Here is a 20,841-nt window from a genome sequence, read left to right on the forward strand (position 1 = left end):
TATATGTCTGAATATAAAATAAGGCTTCTATAATAACTTCCTGAAGTCATTTATTAGAAAAGAGGGAACAATCTCATAGTGGAGTCTTTGCACAGTTTCTCAGAATATGAGATGTTCTTTCATTTACTCCATATTGAACAAAAAAGGACTCTTGAAGAAAACACATTGGCTTAAAAACCAACTTCTTTTCAAGCTATTTTCAGGTTTACAGAAATATTTTAATCAGAATTAGAAAAAAAAAGGAAGAGAGAAAAAAATCAATACATTATTCCCAGTTAGAACCTTAAAATGCAAAGTGTTTGGTGTTGTTACAAAGTAGCCTTTTAAAAACTGCTTTTTAAAAAGTAGTCAAATATTATTCTCTCAGAAAGAACACTAGTAACAGTTAATTCCGGGAAAGTAACTGTGCAGGTAAGGGACAAGATTGGGAGGGTAACCTCCTTTTCACTAGGTAATCATAACATTTTAAACCACATGAATACATTATCTGCTTAAAAAAACGCAAAATTCTAAAACAGAAACTAGACCCCATAAAATGTAACAACCAATGACAAATCAAACAAGTATTATGTTATAGAGATTGTGAGTATATAACTAAGACAATTAAAAAAAAAAAACTGTTTTGTGAATGGTACTTGTGATTTAGACATGAAATTTTCAGTGCCGGCGGGAGGGATAGCATTTGGAGATATATCTAATGTTAAATGATGAGTTACTGGGTGCAGCACACCAACATGGCACAGGTATACATATGTAACTAACCTGCACGTTGTGCACATGTACCCTAAAACTTAAAGTATTAAAAAAAAAAAAAAAAAAGAATCAGTACTACCAAATATGGATTTATTCAAAGATACCGGGAAGATTCTTTGTGTCTAAAACACGCACCTCCATCCTTCAGAGGCCTGGATTTCCAAAATTATGCCCTATCTTCTCATAAGCTAAATAATTATTTTGTCTCCTACAAAATATCAAACATCTTTTGAAGAAAACGTATTAAACCCAATTGGTCAATAATAACATTGTGGTTAAGTTTTAAATTATTTTCTGTGTGGTATTTTGACTGTTACTAAACAAAGACAATATTAAAAAATGCATCTCTCTTGTCCCTTGTACATATTAAGTGCTTAATAAATGTTTGCCTAATGAAAAAAAAAAAAAAGAAATGTTCAGTGCCAAATCATGCACATGTTACAAAGCTGCTGTAACTCAAACCAAAGAGACAGAAATGAAGATGCACCCTGGAAATTAGTGCTAGATGGATGATGCACAGGGGTTCTACTACTGATAAAAACACTGACCACAAAGATTCACATATAGACTTTGAGTAGGATGGTTTTATGAACAATGAGAGTGGTTAAAGCAATCCTTCCACATTATTGCAATGCTTCATAAAATGTAACTACATTAATAAATTAAAATTTTTACCATTTAATCTATTTCCTTAAAAGTTTATAAGGGGAGACTGCTCTATATTTGGGCTTGCCACCTTATATTCTGGCATACATATTAACTTTTGCTGTAAATGACCATAAAGGATAAAGTCTCCTCACTCTTCCCTCCCCATTACAGAAGACCCATTATTGTGCACAACTGTGTGTTCTGATTTTATAACAGTTCAACTCTTATTTTCTTTTAGGGTAATAATTTGGACATTATACTGGTCCAAGTGTACTGTGTAAATCTGATCACACTTAGTCATGTTTCAGTAAATGTGGCTATATTCTCTCAGCTACTGTCTAAGGTAAATGTGGGTTCTTAAAAGACGGAAGGTTTAACCTGGGCGCGGTGGCTCACGCCTGCAATCCTAGCACTTTGGGAGGCCGAGGCAGGTGGATCACGAGGTCAGGAGATTAAAACCATTCTGGCTAACACAGTGAAATCCCGTATCTCTACTAAAAATACAAAAAATTAGCTGGGCGTGGTGGCAGACGCCTGTAGTCCCAGCTACTTGGGAGGCTGAGGCAGGAGAATGGTGTGAGCCCAGGAGGCGGAGCCTGCAGTGAGCCGAGATAGTGCCACTGCACTCCAGCCTGGGCAAGAGAGTGAGACTCCATCTCAAAAAAAAAAAAAAAAAGAAAGAAAGAAAAGATGGAAGGTTTAAAAGCCATCACCAGTGAGTTAACCACAGCATCCTGAAGGTTTGACAGCACCTAAGCTAAGATGTTGCTTTAAACCTATCAAAATTGGCCGGGTGCTGTGACTCAGGCCTGTAATCCCAGCACTTTGGGAGGCCGAGGCAGGTGGATCACAAGGTCAGAAGTTCGAGACCAGCCTGACCAACATGGTGAAACCCCCATCTCTACTAAAATACAAAAAATTAGCTGGGCATAGTGATGCGTGCCTGTAATCCCAGCTACTCAGGAGGCTGAGGCAGGAGAATCACTTGAACCTAAGAGGCGGAGATTGCAGTGACCAGAGATCACGCCACTGCACTCCAGCCTGGGTGACAGAGTGAGACTCTGTCTCAAAAAAAAAACAAAAAAAAACAAAAAAAAAAACCTATCAAAATGGTCAAGGGCTGTGCGTAGCAACAAGATTCAGATACAAAGCAAAACACATTTTATTTGAAGGAGAACAAGTACATACCAAAGACATGTACTAAAGGCCTAAGAAGAGTGGTATATGTATGGTTTTTTTAATCCACTTTCCTAAATAAGGTAAGTCTAATAAGTAGGAGGACTGGAAAACACTCAGGACCCAGGAAAATAAGTGACAAGGTACATAATGAGGTACTCCGCAGGGAAAGCAGTTTTATCTCTTCTGGCTTTTAAAAAACTGAAATTTACAAATATACTTGTGAGTGTAGGACTCATCAGAACTGTGGAAGATACAGTAATTCCAGAAAAAAACCTTAATTCTGTTTTTTAATGTGCATGCTTAGAGTGGTTTGTAAATTTTAACATTACTTTGTTAGATTTTGTATCTTAAGTATTAAAAGTATATGTCATCTATCTCTATTTGTTTATGTTAAAAATTGACAGTATTGTGTCTTCTGGAGACTCTGGAGTATCTCTGTGAGCAATGAAAATTTCCTGAACAGATAATGAATAGAAAATATTCATTTTGTAGACAACGATGAGGCAGCCAAAGACTGAGAATATGACTATATCCAATACCCATTAATATAATAAATACTCAAATAAGAAGTTCCTGACTTCTTCTTAGTCATCACTGAGATAGCTTTGCCACTTCTGAAATTAAGGTGCAACACACTGGAGATGGAGAAAGTGGGAGGAGAATGTAGTCATATCCACAATCTATTTCCCTGGCATCAGCACAGGAACCTACTTTCCAATGCCATTCCAGCATGAAATCATCTGCTTGTGCTAAAATGGCTAAATCTAAAGTTTATTTCCAAAGGTAACGTCACTACCAAAGATACTTACTGGGAAAATAATGAAAGAACTGGATGGAAAGTGAAATTCTGCCTGTTATTAAAAACCATCCAGTATCTCTACAGGGTTCTCCTTCATGACAGACTGCTGAACTGACCAAAATATTACTACCAAACAGGAATAAACTGGGCTCCCAAAGAGGGGAAATCTGTAAATCAAAGATCCCACTGCACATGCTGAACTCACCATTTTTCCTTTCGTTCAGAGGGGGTAAGTTTTGACTGGACTGCAAGGAGAGTTCCTGGAATTCATGAGCCACAGCTTCACTCTGAGGACTTGGAGCAAGATGGGCTAAAGGTCCCGCTTCATCCTCGGTGTCTATCGCCCCTGTGTGATCCATTGTGTTCCAGCCACTGGCAACAGGGAGTGCAAGACGCCTCTTAAACGCGGCCTATTGAAGACACTGCCAAAATAAAGAATGTGTAAAGAGATGGTGCAGTTATGTTTCTCCAATTTGCACAAAAGTATTAAAACGGGAATCCTGGGTTCTAGTCCAGTTTTACTGCTGTATGGTCATACTAATCCATTTACCCTCTCTGGACCTCAGGTTCTTTATCTAACAGGAATAACATACTTCCCACCTAAAAACAAGCAATTGTAAGGTAAATAAAAGTTGAAATATATTTTGTATATTTTTTAATACCACAGATTAAAGAAAGTCATAGCCATTGGTGGCACTAAAGATTTAATGCATGCTAAAATGAAAAGACAGTCAACGAATGCTGATGAAAATAAAGAAGTAGTCTGGCTTGAAAATTCATCTCAAATCCTATATATCAAGCAAGTTTAAATTAGTCAACATTCACAGCAACCAGGAAGGTTTCAGACAATGACTTCTATCAGCCTGAGTCTCAGGGTGAGAATAACAGAAAACAGAACTTTCAGCTAACCCACAATGGACATACAGTTCATGACAGAGAAACAAACTTTTAAGTCACTGAAATTTGGGGTTGTTATCACAGTAAAACCTGGCTCATTCTGACTGATATGGAAATCAGCAACAGAAGTACCAAAGATACAACAAAAATTCTAAACATGTGACACTGGCTTAAGGACTACAAAGTTGACAGCAGAAAACTGTTACTGGAGGCTAGAAGGTTATGTTATGGCAGTCCATGTTATGGCAGTGGCAAAACATTCGATAAAATTCTTTGTTGTCTGCTCATTTAGTAGCATTTCATAGCACAGTGTGTTCATCCTTTCACCTACTGATGGACATCTGGGTTGCTTCCAGTTTTTGACTATTACAAATAAGGATGCTACAAATGCTCCCGCACAGGTATCTATATGGACACGTGCTTTCACTTCTCTTGGGTAAATACCAAATATTCAAATGGTAAATCCCAAGATTGTATTTACCCAAGAGAAGTAAAAGCATGTATCCATATAGATACTTGTACAGGAGTGAAATGGCTGGATCACATGGCAGCTCTATGTTTAAATTTTTAAGAAACTGACAAACTGTTTTCCTTTTTTTAAATTAAATTTTATTATTATTATACTTTAAGTTTTAGGGTACATGTGCACAATGTGCAGGTTAGTTACATATGTATACATGTGCCATGCTGGTGTGCTGCACCCATTAACTAGTCATTTAGCATTAGGTATATCTCCTAATGCTATCCCTTCCCCCTTCCCCCTCCCCCCACCCCACAACAGTCCCCAGAGTGTGATGTTCCCCTTCCTGTGTCCATGTGTTCTCATTGTTCAATTCCCACCTATGAGTGAGAATATGCAGTGTTTGGTTTTTTGTTCTTGCGATAGTTTACTGAGAATGATGATTTCCAATTTCATCCATGTCCCTACAAAGGACATGAACTCATCATTTTTTATGGCTGCATAGTATTCCATGGTGTATATGTGCCACATTTTCTTAGTCCAGTCTATCATTGTTGGACAGGCTCTGAAATTGTGGCAATAATCAATAGCTTACCAACCAAAAAGAGTCCAGGACCAGATGGATTCACAGCCGAATTCTACCAGAGGTACAAGGAGGAGCTGGTACCATTCCTTCTGAAATTATTCCAATCAATAGAAAAAGAGGGAATACTCCCTAACTCATTTTATGAGGCCAGCATCATCCTGATACCAAAGCCGGGCAGAGGCACAACCAAAAAAGAGAATTTTAGACCAGTATCCTTGATGAACATTGATGCAAAAATCCTCAATAAAATACTGGCAAACCGAATCCAGTAGGACATTAAAAAGCTTATCCACCATGATCAAGTGGGCTTCATCCCTGGGATGCAAGGCTGGTTCAATATACGCAAATCAATAAATGTAATCCAGCATATAAACAGAACCAAAGACAAAAACCACATGATTATCTCAATAGATGCAGAAAAGGCCTTTGACAAAATTCAACAACCCTTCATGCTAAAAACTCTCAATAAATTGGGTATTGATGGGACGTATCTCAAAATAATAAGAGCTATCTATGACAAACCCACAGCCAATATACTGAATGGGCAAAAACTGGAAGCATTCCCTTTGAAAACTGGCACAAGACAGGGATGCCCTCTCTCACCACTTCTATTCAACATAGTGTTGGAAGTTCTGGCCAGGGCAATGAGGCAGGAGAAGGAAATAAAGGGTATTCAATTAGGAAAAGAGGAAGTCAAATTGTCCCTGTTTGCAGATGACATGATTGTATACTTAGAAAACCCCATCGTCTCAGCCCAAAATCTCCTTAAGCTGATAAGCAACTTCAGCAAAGTCTCAGGATACAAAATCAATATACAAAAATCACAAGCATTCTTATACAACAATAACAGACAGCCAAATCATGAGTGAACTCCCATTCACAATTGCTTCAAAGAGAATAAAATACCTAGGAATCCAACTTACAAGGGACGTGAAGGACCTCTGCAAGGAGAACTACAAACCACTGCTCAATGAAATAAAAGAGGATACAAAGAAATGGAAGAACATTCCATGCTCATGGGTAGGACAAACTGTTTTCTAAAGTGGTTGTACCACTTTACATTCTTACCAGCAGGGTATGAGAATTCCAGTTGTTCCACATCCTCGGTACTTCATATGGTCAGTCTTTTCCATTTCAGTCACTTTAATGGGCAAGTAGTATCTCATTATGGTTTTAATTTGCATTTCCTGAGTGACTAATGATGCTGTGCATCTTTTAATTTGCCATCCCTATATCTTCTTTAGGTAAGTATCTGAGCAAATATTTCTTTTTTTAAATTAGGTGGTTTATTTTCTTATTATTGAGTTTTCAGAGTTTTAAAAATATATTTTGGATATAAGTGCTTTATCAGATATATGATTTACAAGTATTTTATCCCAGGCTATTTTGTATGTTCTTAATAGTGTTTTATGAAAAGTATTTTTAATTTGATGAAATCCACTAATGATCAATTTTTTTTTGTTTTATGGATCATGTTTTTGTTGCTGTAGCTAATAAATCTTTGATTAGCTCAAGGTAATAAAGATTACTTCCTGTTTTCTTCTAGATCTAGTTTTACGTTTTACATTTAAGTCTATGATCCATTTTGAGTTAATTTTTATTTATGTGGTGAAGTATGAATCAACTTTTTTTCAGGCTTTTCTTGGCATATGTATATCTGATTGTTCTATCATCATTTGTTCACAAGATTGTCTTTATTAAGTTGCCTTTGCATCTTTGCTGAAATTCAACTGAGTATGCATACATAGATCTATTACTTGACTTTCTATTTAGTTCCCAAAAACGAGCGAGCCGCAAAGTGGGGTGGGGGGCAGAGGTATGCACTGTGTTCCAAGTCTCTGGCTGATCTCTTAACTATACACATGCAGGGCAGACTCCATGCAGCCCAGCTAAGGCAAAAAGAACTGAACTGAGATCTCAGGTGCTGTCCACCAAAGAAAAGACAGCTTGCAAGAGTTCAGCAAACTTGACTGCCTGCTCTTAACAAAACACCACTCTTAAGAAGAAACCTAACAGAATCTGGAGTCTCTACAACTGTCAATCTGAACTATATATCCAATGGAAATATCCTTTAATACTGAAGGCAAAATTGTCACCAGCAGATCCACACTACAAGAAATTCTTTAAAAACTTACTTAGACTAAAGAGAAGTGATACCAGATAAAAACTTAGATTTCAGAAATGAAAAGCATCAGGAATAGTAAATGTGTAGATAAAAAAACTAAAGACTAGCTTTTCTTCTGAATTTCTATATTATTTCTATATATATTCTACATTATCATCATTCAAAGCAAAAATTATAACACCCTGTTGTGAGGTTTACACTACATGTAGATGCAATATACATGACAACTATAGCATAAAAGATGAAAGAGGGGTAAATATCTTCAGTGTCTTTACTTTCCCATACATCATAAGAAAACAGTGTAATTTTAACTTAAGTAGACTGAGAAGATCGTATGCAACTACTTAAAACAACTATTTAAAAAATACAAATAGTTTTAGCTAAAACATCGCATTCTTAAAAATACCCAATTAACCCAAAAGAAGGAAAAGATGAATAACTAAAAAGAGATGGGACAAGCAGAAAACAAATAGCAAAATAGACCTAAATCCAAACTTATCAATAATTACATTAAATGTAAATGGTCTCAACACTCTAATTAAAAGAGACAGAATAAATTTTTAAGTCTATAAATGTATGTATATAAGTGACATACTTTAAATATGAAGACACAAATAGGGTGGAAAATGGATAGAAAAAAGACAGGTCATGCAAACAGGAATTCCAAGAAGCCTGTGATGACAATATTAATATCAAATAAAGTAGACTTCAAAAAAGATGTTAAGTGAATCTGCATGTCAAATTACTTATTTCACTAAGGAATATTAAAATACAACTCCTAGGCTTTTTCAAAACTATGAATTTTCATTTCAAATTATTTATTCATACAAAATAAAATCTGTTTCACATCAAATTAATTCTAAGATACAAGTACCATAATGCCCTTATAATTGAAAGACGTACAAGCTCTGAACATCAGTGCTAATGATTTGGAAGATCCTTTAGGCATAGATTTTAAAAAATATTTTCATGCAGTATTACCTGTTCTTCATACTGAAGAATTTTTTCAACCTATTATGGCTTGACTTTATGCTCACCTTAAACTCCCACACATCCCTCCCAATTATGAAAATTATAAGCTAAGGAAATCTTTATAAAATGTAGCAAAGGCAAAGATTAAGTTTTCAAAAAATTTTAACTTAATATTCATGAACATTTTTCAGAGGGTATAGACTAAATCTACTCTGACATTTTGCAAGCTGTCACCTTAAGGTCTACTTAACTACTTGATGATTTTCTTCTGAAAATAAGATCCAATATCACACATAGAATTGACTACTCTCTGTATAGTAGTCAATAATTGAGACATTAAAGAAATGGCACTAGAACAGATTACCTCACTGGGCCATAATTTAGTTACAAAAGTAAAACAATCACTTAGCTTTCACTGGACAAATTGTGATAAAATATTAATTTGTCTAGAACTGACAGCACGAATGAAGAAAGTTACTATCTTACAAATCCCAATAATGTAACTGCAGTTCAAAATGAAACAAAGCCAACATTTATCCAGCATTAAGTAAAAGTACAGCATAATACTGTAAGATCAACCTGGGATACAACTTCTCTCAAAAAACAAACCAGTTCATTGTGAGATACTATGCCAGAGGTAGCGGAAAAAAATACAGGGGGGAAAAAAAACCCAAGAGGCATTACACTTTCATTTTTCATCTATTCATTCACTAATTTTTTTGAATGGAGTCAAGATAGAACCAATAATAATTATCTTATATTTTAAAATATACTGGGCTACTGGGATAAGGTAGTCCCCAAATCAGTGCTAATATGTGTTCACAAGTGCTTCTCAACTCTCCTCACAATATGATAATAATTTGGGGAGGTTTAAAAAAAAATCCCTGATGGGTAGGGGTTGTTGGTGGGGAATCTCCAGAGATTCTGCTACAATTGGTTTGGGACAGAGTGATCCGACTGTGTACCAAGCATTGAGAATCAATGGTCTAGCTGAACCTCTCGTCTTACACAGAGGATAAATCATTTGCCCAATGAGTGGGAAGAGAGGTCAAAGGCAATTATTAATACACATGTGAAAAGTAGTAGAACATAAGTAGGATAAGTAGGTACAAAGTGCTATTTAGGAACTTTTTTTTTTGAGACAGAGTCTCGCTCTGTCACCCAGGCTGGAGTGCAGTGGCACAGTCTTGGCTCACTGCAGCCTCCACCTCCCAGGTTCAAGTGATTCTAGTGCCTCAGCCTCCCAAGTAGTTGGGATTACAGGCACCACAACTGCGCCCGGCTAATTTCTGTATTTTTAGTAGAGACAGGGATCTCACCATGTTGGCCAGGCTTGTCTCGAACTCCTGACCTCAAGTGATCCACCCACTTCGGCCTCCCAAAGTGCTGGAATTACAGGCATGAGCCACCGTGCCTGGCCTCTATTTAGGAACCTAAAGAATTAAATGTCTAATTGTATTGGGGTAAGTTAGGGAAGTCTTCAAGGATGAGTAGGAGTTCACCAGACACAGAGTTTTTCTCATCAGTAAAAGGAAAGCAGCATAAACAGAGATCACCTAACAGCAAAAAGCTGGATGGGGCCAGTGTAGAGGACATGACACAGAGTGGTAGAAGATAAGGCTGGTGCAGTAAAGCACAATTGTAAAGGAATGTGGACTCTAAAAACCAGTGATATGATTGATTTTGTATTTTAAAAAGATAATTCTGACAGAGACCAGTTACTGATAAAGTCTCATGCTGAAATGCTGAGGAACGAAGACAGTGGAAACGAAGAAACAGGAATAAATTCAAATATAGTCATGCTTAATGACAGGGATACCCTCTGAGAAATGCTTTGTTAGATGATTTCGTTTTGTGCACACCACAGTGTGCACTTACACAACCCTAGATGGTACAGCCTACTACACTCCTAGGCTGCAGGGCATAGCCTATGGCTCCCAGGCTACAAAAACCTGTACAGCATGTTACTGTGCTGAATGCTGCACCTGTTACAGGTGACTGTAACACAATGGTAAGTATGTGTGTCTCTAGACATAGAAAAGGTACAGGAAAAATAAAGCATTATAATTGTATGGGACCAATGTTATGTGGTGCATGATTGTACTATTGAAAAGACAAAATGTCAAGGCTTGAGGATGGCCCATTTGCAAGGTAAAGGTTAAAGAGTTGAGGATGGCTGAGGTTTCCAGATTTGGGCAGTTGGAAAGGCTGGTGGTATCATTAACACCAAGGCAGGTGTAAGTAGTGAGGGGCTACTCACAAAGAGTGTTCAATTGGAGAAACTACAGGTCTCCAAGGCCAGAACGCTGAAAAAAGGGTATGGCTGGAGAGAGAGCCATTTGACTTCAGGCAAATCATTTCTCTCTTAGAGACCTAGTTTCCTAATTTAAAAAAATGGAAATGACAACTGAAAAGAAGAGATGGGAAGAATATTTACTCAGCTTGACACTAAATCTAATCTAGACTTTCCTTAATTTTGCCTTAATGACCCCTCTCTGGGTATCAACATTCCCATTTTATAGATGAGAAAGCCAAGGCTTGGAAAGATTAAACAAACTTAAGACACTAACATCAAAGCCATGTTTCCAACTTCAGAGCTCATATTCCTGCCCTGATAACATGGTATGTATGTGCCAAAATGCAAATAAATTGGGGCAAAGAATTGGGAGAGAGAGATGTTGGGGAGTGGGGTGGAGGGAGATGGGAAAGAGGGACATGAGGTTGTGAAAAAAATCCATTTGTACAAATCCTTAAGATGTGTACTGAAGGCCTACATTATTAGGCACTGTGCTGGGCACTGGGCTTCCAATGATGAACCAGTCATGATCCCTGCTCTCAAAGGGGGCAAGACCTAGTCAAACAGGCAGTTACCACACTTTAGTGCTTAACAGGAGCTTCATGGCCGATGAAGGAAACGCTCTCCTCTTGTTCCATTTTGCAAAACGCTGAAAGCATGACTGGAATTAAACTTCAGAGAGGAAGAAAATGAAATCTACGGTAGTAGATGCACTACGTATAAATAGGACATCTTTTTGATGCTAGGTTATAATTCTTTGGAATAAACAACTTCTAAGCAGAGTTTTTATTTGTAGCTGTTGGATTTTTATGCGTAGCCATTAAGTATACAGAAAAAAATATACTATAAAAATAGCAAATACTGACAATACACTGTATAGAAAAAGTTATATAACATTCCTGTGCTGGAAGTGGCTATTATAGTTCTAAGAATGCCAACGTGAGAGTTCATTTAACTTGTTCACTAGAGGAATAACTTTCAAATGAACACAACATAGAGCAAACTGCACACTAACCCTCCAACATGATACATTCTTAGTAAGTACTATAACACTTAAACACCATTTTTTGAAATATTCATTATAATCCGTCTATAAAAATTTGAACTAGCAGAAGTTTCAAACACATGTAGCTTTTAAATTACTACATAAAAAGACAAGGAATTAGAAAATGTTATTTGTTCTCCAAGTAAAATGGCCAAAACCCAAGTCTTTTCAGTTTGAACAACTATGTTTTTAAGTGTATTCATAATGAATGAATTTCAGAGAATAAGAATTGATTAGAGGATTAATTTTAAGCAAGGATGATTTCCATATTTGGCAATTATTGGGTTAAAAACAAACTGTAATTTTGTTGAATTATAATTAGCATGATTTAAATGCTAAGAAGTAAATGTTTATAAACAGAGTAAACAAATATTTTATTTAACAGATAAAAAATATATTGTACTCCTATTTCCAAGTTCTCTAAGGCAAGGAGAAAAAGCAGAAGGGAAGAGGACAAAGGGAAGAGATGAAAGAAAGAAAGGGAAAGAGAAAGGGAATCTAAAAAAAGGGAAGACTTTGTTTTCCAGTGTTTAACTTTTGCTATTAGGAATCAATGGAATTTATGTTTAAAATACATGAAAAAAATGAAGTTTGATTTACTTGTCTAAGACATTATGACTAAGTGCAGTAGTGGGACCATGAGTCCCCTAATTTGTAATTCTGTTCTTTGGCACTTAATTAGCCAGAGTCAGAAATCCTGATGAGTCATGCCAGTTGGTTGGTAAACTGAAAAACTAAGTTTAAAGAGAAGTCATTAAAAATGATACACACAAATCTGAAAACATTTTTCTTGAATTAGAGTGCATAAACATCAGTTCATTTGCCAGCCTTCTGATACAGGGTCAAGGCTATCTCTTGTCTCTTTACAGATGTGCTGGTCTTCTGGCACAAGCCACCACTGTCTATGACTTCGAGTTTTTGCTTCTTTAAAGTAGAGAAAAAATTGAAAAGACTCTGAGTACAGAATGCATCTATATTTTACAATTTTAACCCAATATTTTTAGTTTCTCACCCATACCTGATATATTGTAGTATTATTTAAGCAACATATCTTTGTTTCTAAACATCTAAATTTTTTTGCATTCATATTTTGTCAGTTTACATAATATTTAGTTAAATTACTACGACTGGCATAAACAGATTTAGGAACAAACACAGCTGACTTTTGGTTAGGACACAACTCAATTAGTCAGAACAGAACTACATCACCAGACCTTAGTGCACCTCCTGGCCATAACCACTCAGCATGTCCTGAAACAAAGGGAATGGAGAGAGTTGGTAATCCAGAAAGCTGGTCAAGAGGCAGATGGCTAAGAGAGCTTCTGCCACGAAGCATTTAAAAAAATACTTAATTCCAGGGGCAGCTCAAATCAGAAACCTGGGTCTTTTTAAGTTTTCTGGAGTCTGTTAATACAAATTACAACTAAGATATTATTTCATTACTGTTTAACTTCTTGTAAAATGTGTTAATATTGTACTCTTGAGACAACAGCTCAGAGTACATACCAAATAAAAGTTAATCTTCAGAGTTTCACAAAAGCACTTTATCAGGTAGTAGAAATATAAGTTTCTAACACTATTAGTTAAATATGAGATCATCTATTCTAATTTTATCAAAGTCCTTCAAAATACTTTCGGGTTCTTAACCATCTTAAAGTGTAAAATTTGGTTGTCTTTTAATATATTCAGAAGGTGTGTAACCATCACTATCCAAATCCAGAACATTCTCATCACATCTAAAAAAAAAAAAAATCCTGTACCCATCAGCACAGCAGTCATTTCTTAATCTCTCCCTCAGCCCCTGGCAACCACTAATCTACTTTCTGTCTCTATGGATTTGTCTGTCCCAGACATTTCACATAAATAGAATCATAGAATATGTGGCCTTTTGTGTGTATTTTCTTTCATTTAACATAATATTTTCAAGATTCCTCTATATTGTCCAAGTATCAATATTTTACTCCTTTTTATGGTTGAGTAATATTTCATTGCATGAATTTACCACCTTTTGTTTACCCATTCATCAGATGATAGACTTTGGATTGTTTCCACCTTCTGGCTACTACGAATGTTGCTATGAAATGAGTACACACGTTTTTGTGTGTATATATTTTTTCCATTCTCTTGGGTATACACATAAGAGTGGAATTGCTGGGTCATAGGGTAAGTCTATGTGTAACCATTTGAGAGAATGCCCAACTGCTGTCCACAGTGACTATACCATTTTACATTCCCACCAGCAAAAGTTGGGGTTCCAACTTCTCCACATTCTTTTTTTAAAAAAAAATTATAGCTATCCTTGTGAATGTAAAGTGGTAACTCATTGTGGTTTTGATTTGCATTTCCCTAATGACTAATGATGTTGAATTTATTTTCATGTCTTATTGGCCATTTATATATCTTATTTACAGAAATACCCATTTTTATATAGGGTGATTGTGTTTTCATTGTTGAGTTAGAACAGTTTTTTCTTTCATTATATGTAAGTCTAATGGATACTAGATCCTTATAGATTTGCAAATATTTTCTCCCATTCTGTGGGTTGACTTTTCATTTCTTGATAATGTGCTTTGACAGACAAAAAAAATTTAATTTCGATTAAGTCAAATTTTTCTATTTTTTTCTTTGGTTGCTTGTACTTTTGATGTCATACCTAAGAAACCATCACCAAATGCACATCCATGAACTTTTGCATCTACTCACAATTCTGGTCATGCTATCCTAAATTAGCTAAAAAAAAAAAAAAACAGTTTACATTCTCTTAAGTATGAGATTGTGATTGCCTCACCCACTGATGAGGCTCTTACTAATTTGGTTTGAATTTATATTAGATGAATTTTGAAATCCTTTTCCACAACAGAGAGAGTATAGTATAAGGTATCAGTTCAGAGTTCATGTTTTGGAGTTAGATATGGGGACAAAACCCAGTACTATCACTAATAAATTATATGAACTTGAGCAATGTATAACCTCAATAAAGCTTAATTCCCCATATATAAGCTTGGATCATAGCACATGATATGGTTTGGCTGTGTCCCCACCCAAATCTCACCTTGAATTGTAGTTCCCATAATCCCCACGTGTCACGGGAGGGACCCAGTGGAAGGTAACCAAATCATGGGGGCAGTTATCCCCATGCTGCCGTTCTTGTGATAGTTAGTGACTTCTCATGAGATCTGATAATTTTATAAGGTGTTTTTCCCTCTTTGCTCATTGTTCTCTCTCCTGCTGTTCCGTGAAGAAGGATGTGTTTGCTTCCCCTTCCGCCATGATTGTATAAGTTTCCTGAGGCCTCCCCAGCACCATGCTCTTTCCTTTATAAATCACCCAGTCTTGGGTATGTCTTTATTAGCAGCATGAGAATGAACTAATACAGTGCCTAACTCATGGATTATTATAAAGATTAAATGTACACATACAAGTAGCTACTATTACAGTAGTTTCACCAATCAAAATGAATTTTCACGTATACAGTATTGGCAAAATTCTGAAAGTTTAATAACATACACCACTGGCAAGTCTGGGCTATAACTCACATATTAGAGGAATATAAATTTTCTTTTTATGGAGAAAAATTTGCCAACATCTATTAAAATTACAAACGCATTAATCCTTTGACCCAGGAATTGATTTTCTAGGAATTTATATATTCAAAATGAAACTGCAGGTAGCAAATCTTCTTCCCAAGGGTAGTGTAAAATAGGACAAAATTGTCAAAAACAACGGTTTCAGAACTTTAGAAATTGACAAAAGACATAAAACAAATGAGAAGTGTTTATTTTAGACAAAACTACTGACCCCTTAGTAAGAACAAAGGATTCTGTGGCGTTTTGCAAATCAATTATTTGATAAGGACTTGTATCCAGAATATAAAGAAAAAAAGATAAAAACCCCAATTTAAAAATGGGTAAAGGATTTGAATAAACATTTCATTAGGCCAGATGCGGTGGCTCACACCAGTAATCCCAGCACCTTGGGAGGCCGAGGTGGGCAGATCACTGGAGGCTAGCAGTGCAAGACCAGCCTAGTGAACATAGCAAAATCCCGTCTCTACTAAAAATACAAAAAAATTAGCTGGGCATGGTGGTGTGAGCCTGTGTTCCCAGCTACTCAGGAGGCTGAGGCAGGAGAATCGCTTGAACACAGGAGGAGGAGGTTGCAGTGAGCCGAGATCACACCACTGCACTTCAGCCCGGGCAACAGAGCGAAACTCCATCTCAAAAAACAAAAACCGTTTCACTAAAGAAGACATATGCATGACTAATGAGCACATGAATAAATGTTCAACATAATCAGTTATTAGGGAAATGCAATTAAAACCTACTGGTGGGTGTGAGATACTAAAAAGAGAGACAAAAGCAAGTGTTGGCAAAGATGTGGAGAAATAGGAACCCTAGCACAGCACTGGTGAGGATGTAAAACACTACTTTGGAAAACAGGCTGGCATTTCCTTAAAATGTTAAACATAATTTTACCATATGATCCAGCAATCCCACTCCTACGTATCTACCAAAGAGAAATAAAAACATATGTCCATCCGAAAATTTGCAGGCAAATGTTCATGGCAGCATTATTCAAAAGAGCCAAAACTTCAAATGTCCATCAACTAGTGAATGGATAAACAAAATGTGGTATACCCTAATGAAATAATATTCAGCAACAAAATGGAAAGAAATAATGATACAACATGGATGAAATTTTAAGACTCAAAAGTGATGACTGTACAACTCTAAATTTACCAAAAAAAATCAAATTTTATACTTTAAATAAGCGAATCTTATGGTATGTAAATGACACCTCAGTAAGGCTGCTTTACAAAAAGATATTTTGTATCTGTGTGCAAATGTTCCTAACAGCTATATTCATAATTGTCCCAAACTGGAAACAACCCAAATGACCTAAATGGATTGGAATAAACAACTATGGCACACGCATCCAATGGAATACTACTGAGTAATAAGAGGAATGAACCACTGATAGGTGAAACAACATGCCTGAATCTCAAACGCATTATGCTAAGTGAAAGAAGTTGTACTGAAAGGGCTTCAATACTTGGATATGCTGGGAAAGCCAAAGCTACAGGGATAGAGAACACAGTAGTGGCTGCCAGGAATGGGGCTGATAACAAGGGGATTTTTGGGTGATGGAACTGTTCTATATCTTGGTTGTGGTGGTTACATGTCTTTGTGTGTTTGTCAAAACCTAGAACTTATGCCAAAAATAGTGAATTTTATGATACACAAATTACAAATAATTAAAACAATGATACTGTACAAGATTATTGCAATACGGTTTTTAATAGCAAATGACTAGAAGTAACTCTAGTCATGATCAATAGGAGATGGGTTAAATTGTTGTACATTCATACAATATAATACTATGCAGTTATAAGCAAGAATGAGGAAGCTCTCTCCAGGTGATACTGATATGGAACGATATCTAAGATCTGTCGCTAACGAAAGCAGGGGGTTAACTTGGTCAGGTCTGCCTGTCCTGCTTGCTTTTGGTCACTTGCTTTTTGTTGCTGTTGCTGTTGTTTTCTTTTTTCTAAGAAGCTGAAGGCCGCAGTAGGTGAAGGCATTACTGCTAAACACTGAAACTTCACTGGCTATGTTAAAGATAACATCATAGGTCATCAAAGTAACGGTCATTTCAGTTGTTTTCCAGGAATTTGGGCCAGTTCCTGCCCAGTTCCAACTGGTCGAGACCACCAACCCTTCAACTGGGCCTGTGTTAAGAACCTAAGAGGTGACCTTTTGAGGTCAGAGAGGCCAAAAACTCCACTCTCAGATCACGCTAATGCCATTTTTGGCACATACGTCCTATGAAATGGCATGAAACCCAACTACGCTTGCACAGAATGAACCTCTTACTTCATTTTTCCCCATGCCTTAGACCACCTCACTTCCTCAACCATAAACATCCCTAAGCCTTATCTTCAGGGAGGTGGTTTTCAGAGCTGTTCTCCTGTCTCCTTGCTCGGCAGCCTTGAGAATAAATCTTTTCTCTTTTGCAAAACCCAAGTCACAGTAATAAACTTACTGCATGCAGACAGAATGGACCTGGACCTGGCCAGTAACACCAGTGAATCAGAAAAGGGGAAAAGAAGAATATATATATATATATACACTTTTGCTATAAATGACACCCTGGAGAAAGAGGAAAGGAGTAGAGTGGTTCTCAGCTGTGTGTGAACAGGAGTGGGACGGTGCAATGGAGTGGTCACTGGCCAAGGCTAGAGTGGATTTTCGTCTTATCTTTTTTTTTTTTTTGAGACGGAGTCTCGCTCTGTCCCCCAGGCTGGAGTGCAGTGGCGTGATCTCGGCTCACTGCAACCTCTGCTCCCGGGTTCACACCATTCTCCTGCTTCAGCCTCCTGAGTAGCTAGGACTACAGGCACCTGCCACCACGCCTGGCTGATTTTTTTTGTATTTTTAGTAGAGACGGGGTTTCACCATGTTAGCCAGGATGGTCTCGATCTCCTGACCTCGTGATCCGCCCGCCTCTGGTGTAAGACAAAGGTACTTACCGCACCCGGCCCTTAGTCTTGTTATCTTTGAATGTGTGAATGTGCTGTTTATGCTTAAAAAGCAAACAATTTAAGGCTGAAAATCTTTTTGAATATTGTTCCATTTTGTAATACCTTCACTCCATTTTGTGTCATCTGAAATTTGTTTGCCTTTTGCATATTCATCTTAGTAATTGATTAAAATACTGAACTGAACAGAACTAAAGCAATCCTTGCACAAACTAATAAAAATCTTTAATAAATGGATGTTAATCCATTATTCTGCACCATCCCAGCTTCACAAATTACAAAAATCATGACTATGGGCAAGTTAGTTAACCCCCTAAGCCTCTTTGAAACATGAGTATAAATAATATATCCCTTGCAGAGTGCAAATTAAGTGAGATACTATATGTCAGGTGTTTGGAATTACACTTGGCTGTGAGAAACCATTAAAAAATTGCTCATTGGCTTCATTTTTAGCTATGGTTGTTTCCTGGATGAAGTATTCACTTAACTATCATAGTATTTAGCCCCTGTTTCAGGAGAGACCTCATCAAATTAAAACTGTGATGGTTAAAGTTTCCTCCTCTGTTGTCAGACTGCTTGGGTTCAAATTCCAGCTGTGAAATTTTCTAGCTGGTGGGCAACTTACTTAAACTTTCAAAGCCACAGCATCTTTAGTTAAAGCTGGGGGTGACAAACGTACTTACTTCACAGGATTGATGGGAGAATTGAAGAGATAATAGATGTGAGGCGCACAACAGAGCTATGAATAAATCAGTAAATGTCAATAATGTCAGCAATTAGTGTTATTATTCTGTCAACCACATTCTTGGTTTCCCGCATCGATTATGTGAAATAATATAAAAAGTATAACATTATTATTTTTAAAAAATTTAACCCCCTTTCTAGCTTGTCTTGACTTTCTAATTAAACTTCAAACTTCCAAATAAAAAAAGTTTATTTCTACCAACTGTTCTGACACACACAGAAAAATATTCCGATGAATAAATGATAATAGGGTTTTAAAGTTTCCCTAGCCCATGCATAATATAGGTTAGCTCTTAAAGTAACAGAGGTTGAAATATTTATATTTTGCATTGTTATATCCAATATTTGGGATTTAACAGACATTTGGATTCCTAGGTATCTGGCAACATAACATGGCTATACATATAAACCAAGGTTTTTTTAAAAAGAAAAAAAAACCCCTCTGGCTTTTAGAGAGCGGGTATTGTTTCTAAAGTTACTTCTTGAAACTAGGTACCCAAACTAATCTTAGTGAATTAAGAATTTCCTAAGGCTTTATTTTCTAAAGTTCAATTAGTAAAATAAATTTCTCCATGTACTTTTTATTCCTTACTACATGATCTCTTTAGCTTTTCCTTAAGAGTAGCCAGAGAAGTTAAGAAGTTTGAGTTTAGTCCTTGAAAGTAATTATTCAGGGTTACAATTTCTGTGCTGGAAATGACTAAACTAAGGAAAGGGAGGGCAGCTCAGGTTTCTGTGTTCCGCAAACTCTTTGTTTTTCAAGCGGCATTATTTTAATTATTTCCTATAAATACATCGCCGTCCTTAAGAGAAATATTTTTCAGATAAAGATGAAAAATGTTAACCATCACTTGAAAAATCACTTGGAAATGACCTCAGCATATTATAAACCTCAGACAGACGTAAAGTACAAAAACCCATTTGCCAAATAAGAAAAGCAACTACTGCCAACAATTTCATGAAACAAGTTATTCCAAAAAGAAAAAGATTTAGAAGGTTTTGTCAGGTGAGTGGAAACAATATGTTTAAAAAATTTCTGGGAGATACTGTAAAAAACTACCAACTGGAAAAACCGAGGTGCTTGCTAGAGAAGAGTCTGCTCACCCTCACCCATCCCTACTGCTAGGCGCAGCACCTCTGAGGGTTCCCCTCCAAGCTGCCCACTCCAGCTGACATAACCACAATCTGTTTGCCAGGCTAGATTGCCATTAAACCGAATTCAGATTTTCTCTAAATCTAAGATGGGACCTCAAGCCCACAGTATTTACCCCCAGGAATTTTGCCCATGAAACAGAAATGGCCTTGCTGGAGGGGCTGGCAGCAGGTGTGCCTAGTGCTGCCTTTGCACACACCCTTGCCGAGGTGGCCTCAAGAAAGGCAGAGGCAGTTGCAGCCAGCCCACCTCTCTGAGAGAGACAACAGTGGGCATTCATTCATGTTAATGTAACATTCCAGTCTCTTTCTCTTTAGCACACCGGACAGCAAGCAATCAGAACCATTATTACTGCACTAGTGAAAGACAATATGCCAACCTTAACCTGTAGGCTGCAGCCAAGGATTCCAGTGGGGTCCTTACTTGAAGTTCTAAGGGAATTCTACTAGGTATCAAAGTACAAAAGAAAACTCAGATTTCACTTTTGAACAGTTCAACCCTATACACCAGCAAGGTATGCAGAAAACACAAAGGAAAATATATAACAGGAAATAGTGTAGTGGTTAAAAAATATTTTAATAGGGAAAAAAAACTGAAAACAACCTACTGCCCATCAGTAGAGTTAATACATGTTAATACGCATTCC

At 36.8% G+C, this 20,841-nt stretch overlaps 1 protein-coding gene across 7 annotated transcripts in view; it reads right to left on the minus strand.

Annotated features, from left to right (window-relative positions):
• The window catches only part of MRTFB (myocardin related transcription factor B), a 195,564-nt gene that overhangs the window by 121,143 nt on the left and 53,580 nt on the right, over positions 1 to 20,841 (minus strand). For all 7 annotated transcript variants that reach the window (XM_009250486.4, XM_024241390.3, XM_054533491.2 and 4 more), the window contains one exon: positions 3,585 to 3,801. In XM_009250486.4, the coding sequence (XP_009248761.3) occupies positions 3,585 to 3,738 (154 nt within the window). In that variant the 5' untranslated portion in view covers positions 3,739 to 3,801. The remainder of the gene's footprint in view (positions 1 to 3,584; positions 3,802 to 20,841) is intronic.

This window comes from Pongo abelii, chromosome 18, assembly GCF_028885655.2.
Source record: "Pongo abelii isolate AG06213 chromosome 18, NHGRI_mPonAbe1-v2.0_pri, whole genome shotgun sequence".
NCBI classification, from domain to species: Eukaryota; Metazoa; Chordata; class Mammalia; order Primates; family Hominidae; genus Pongo; species Pongo abelii.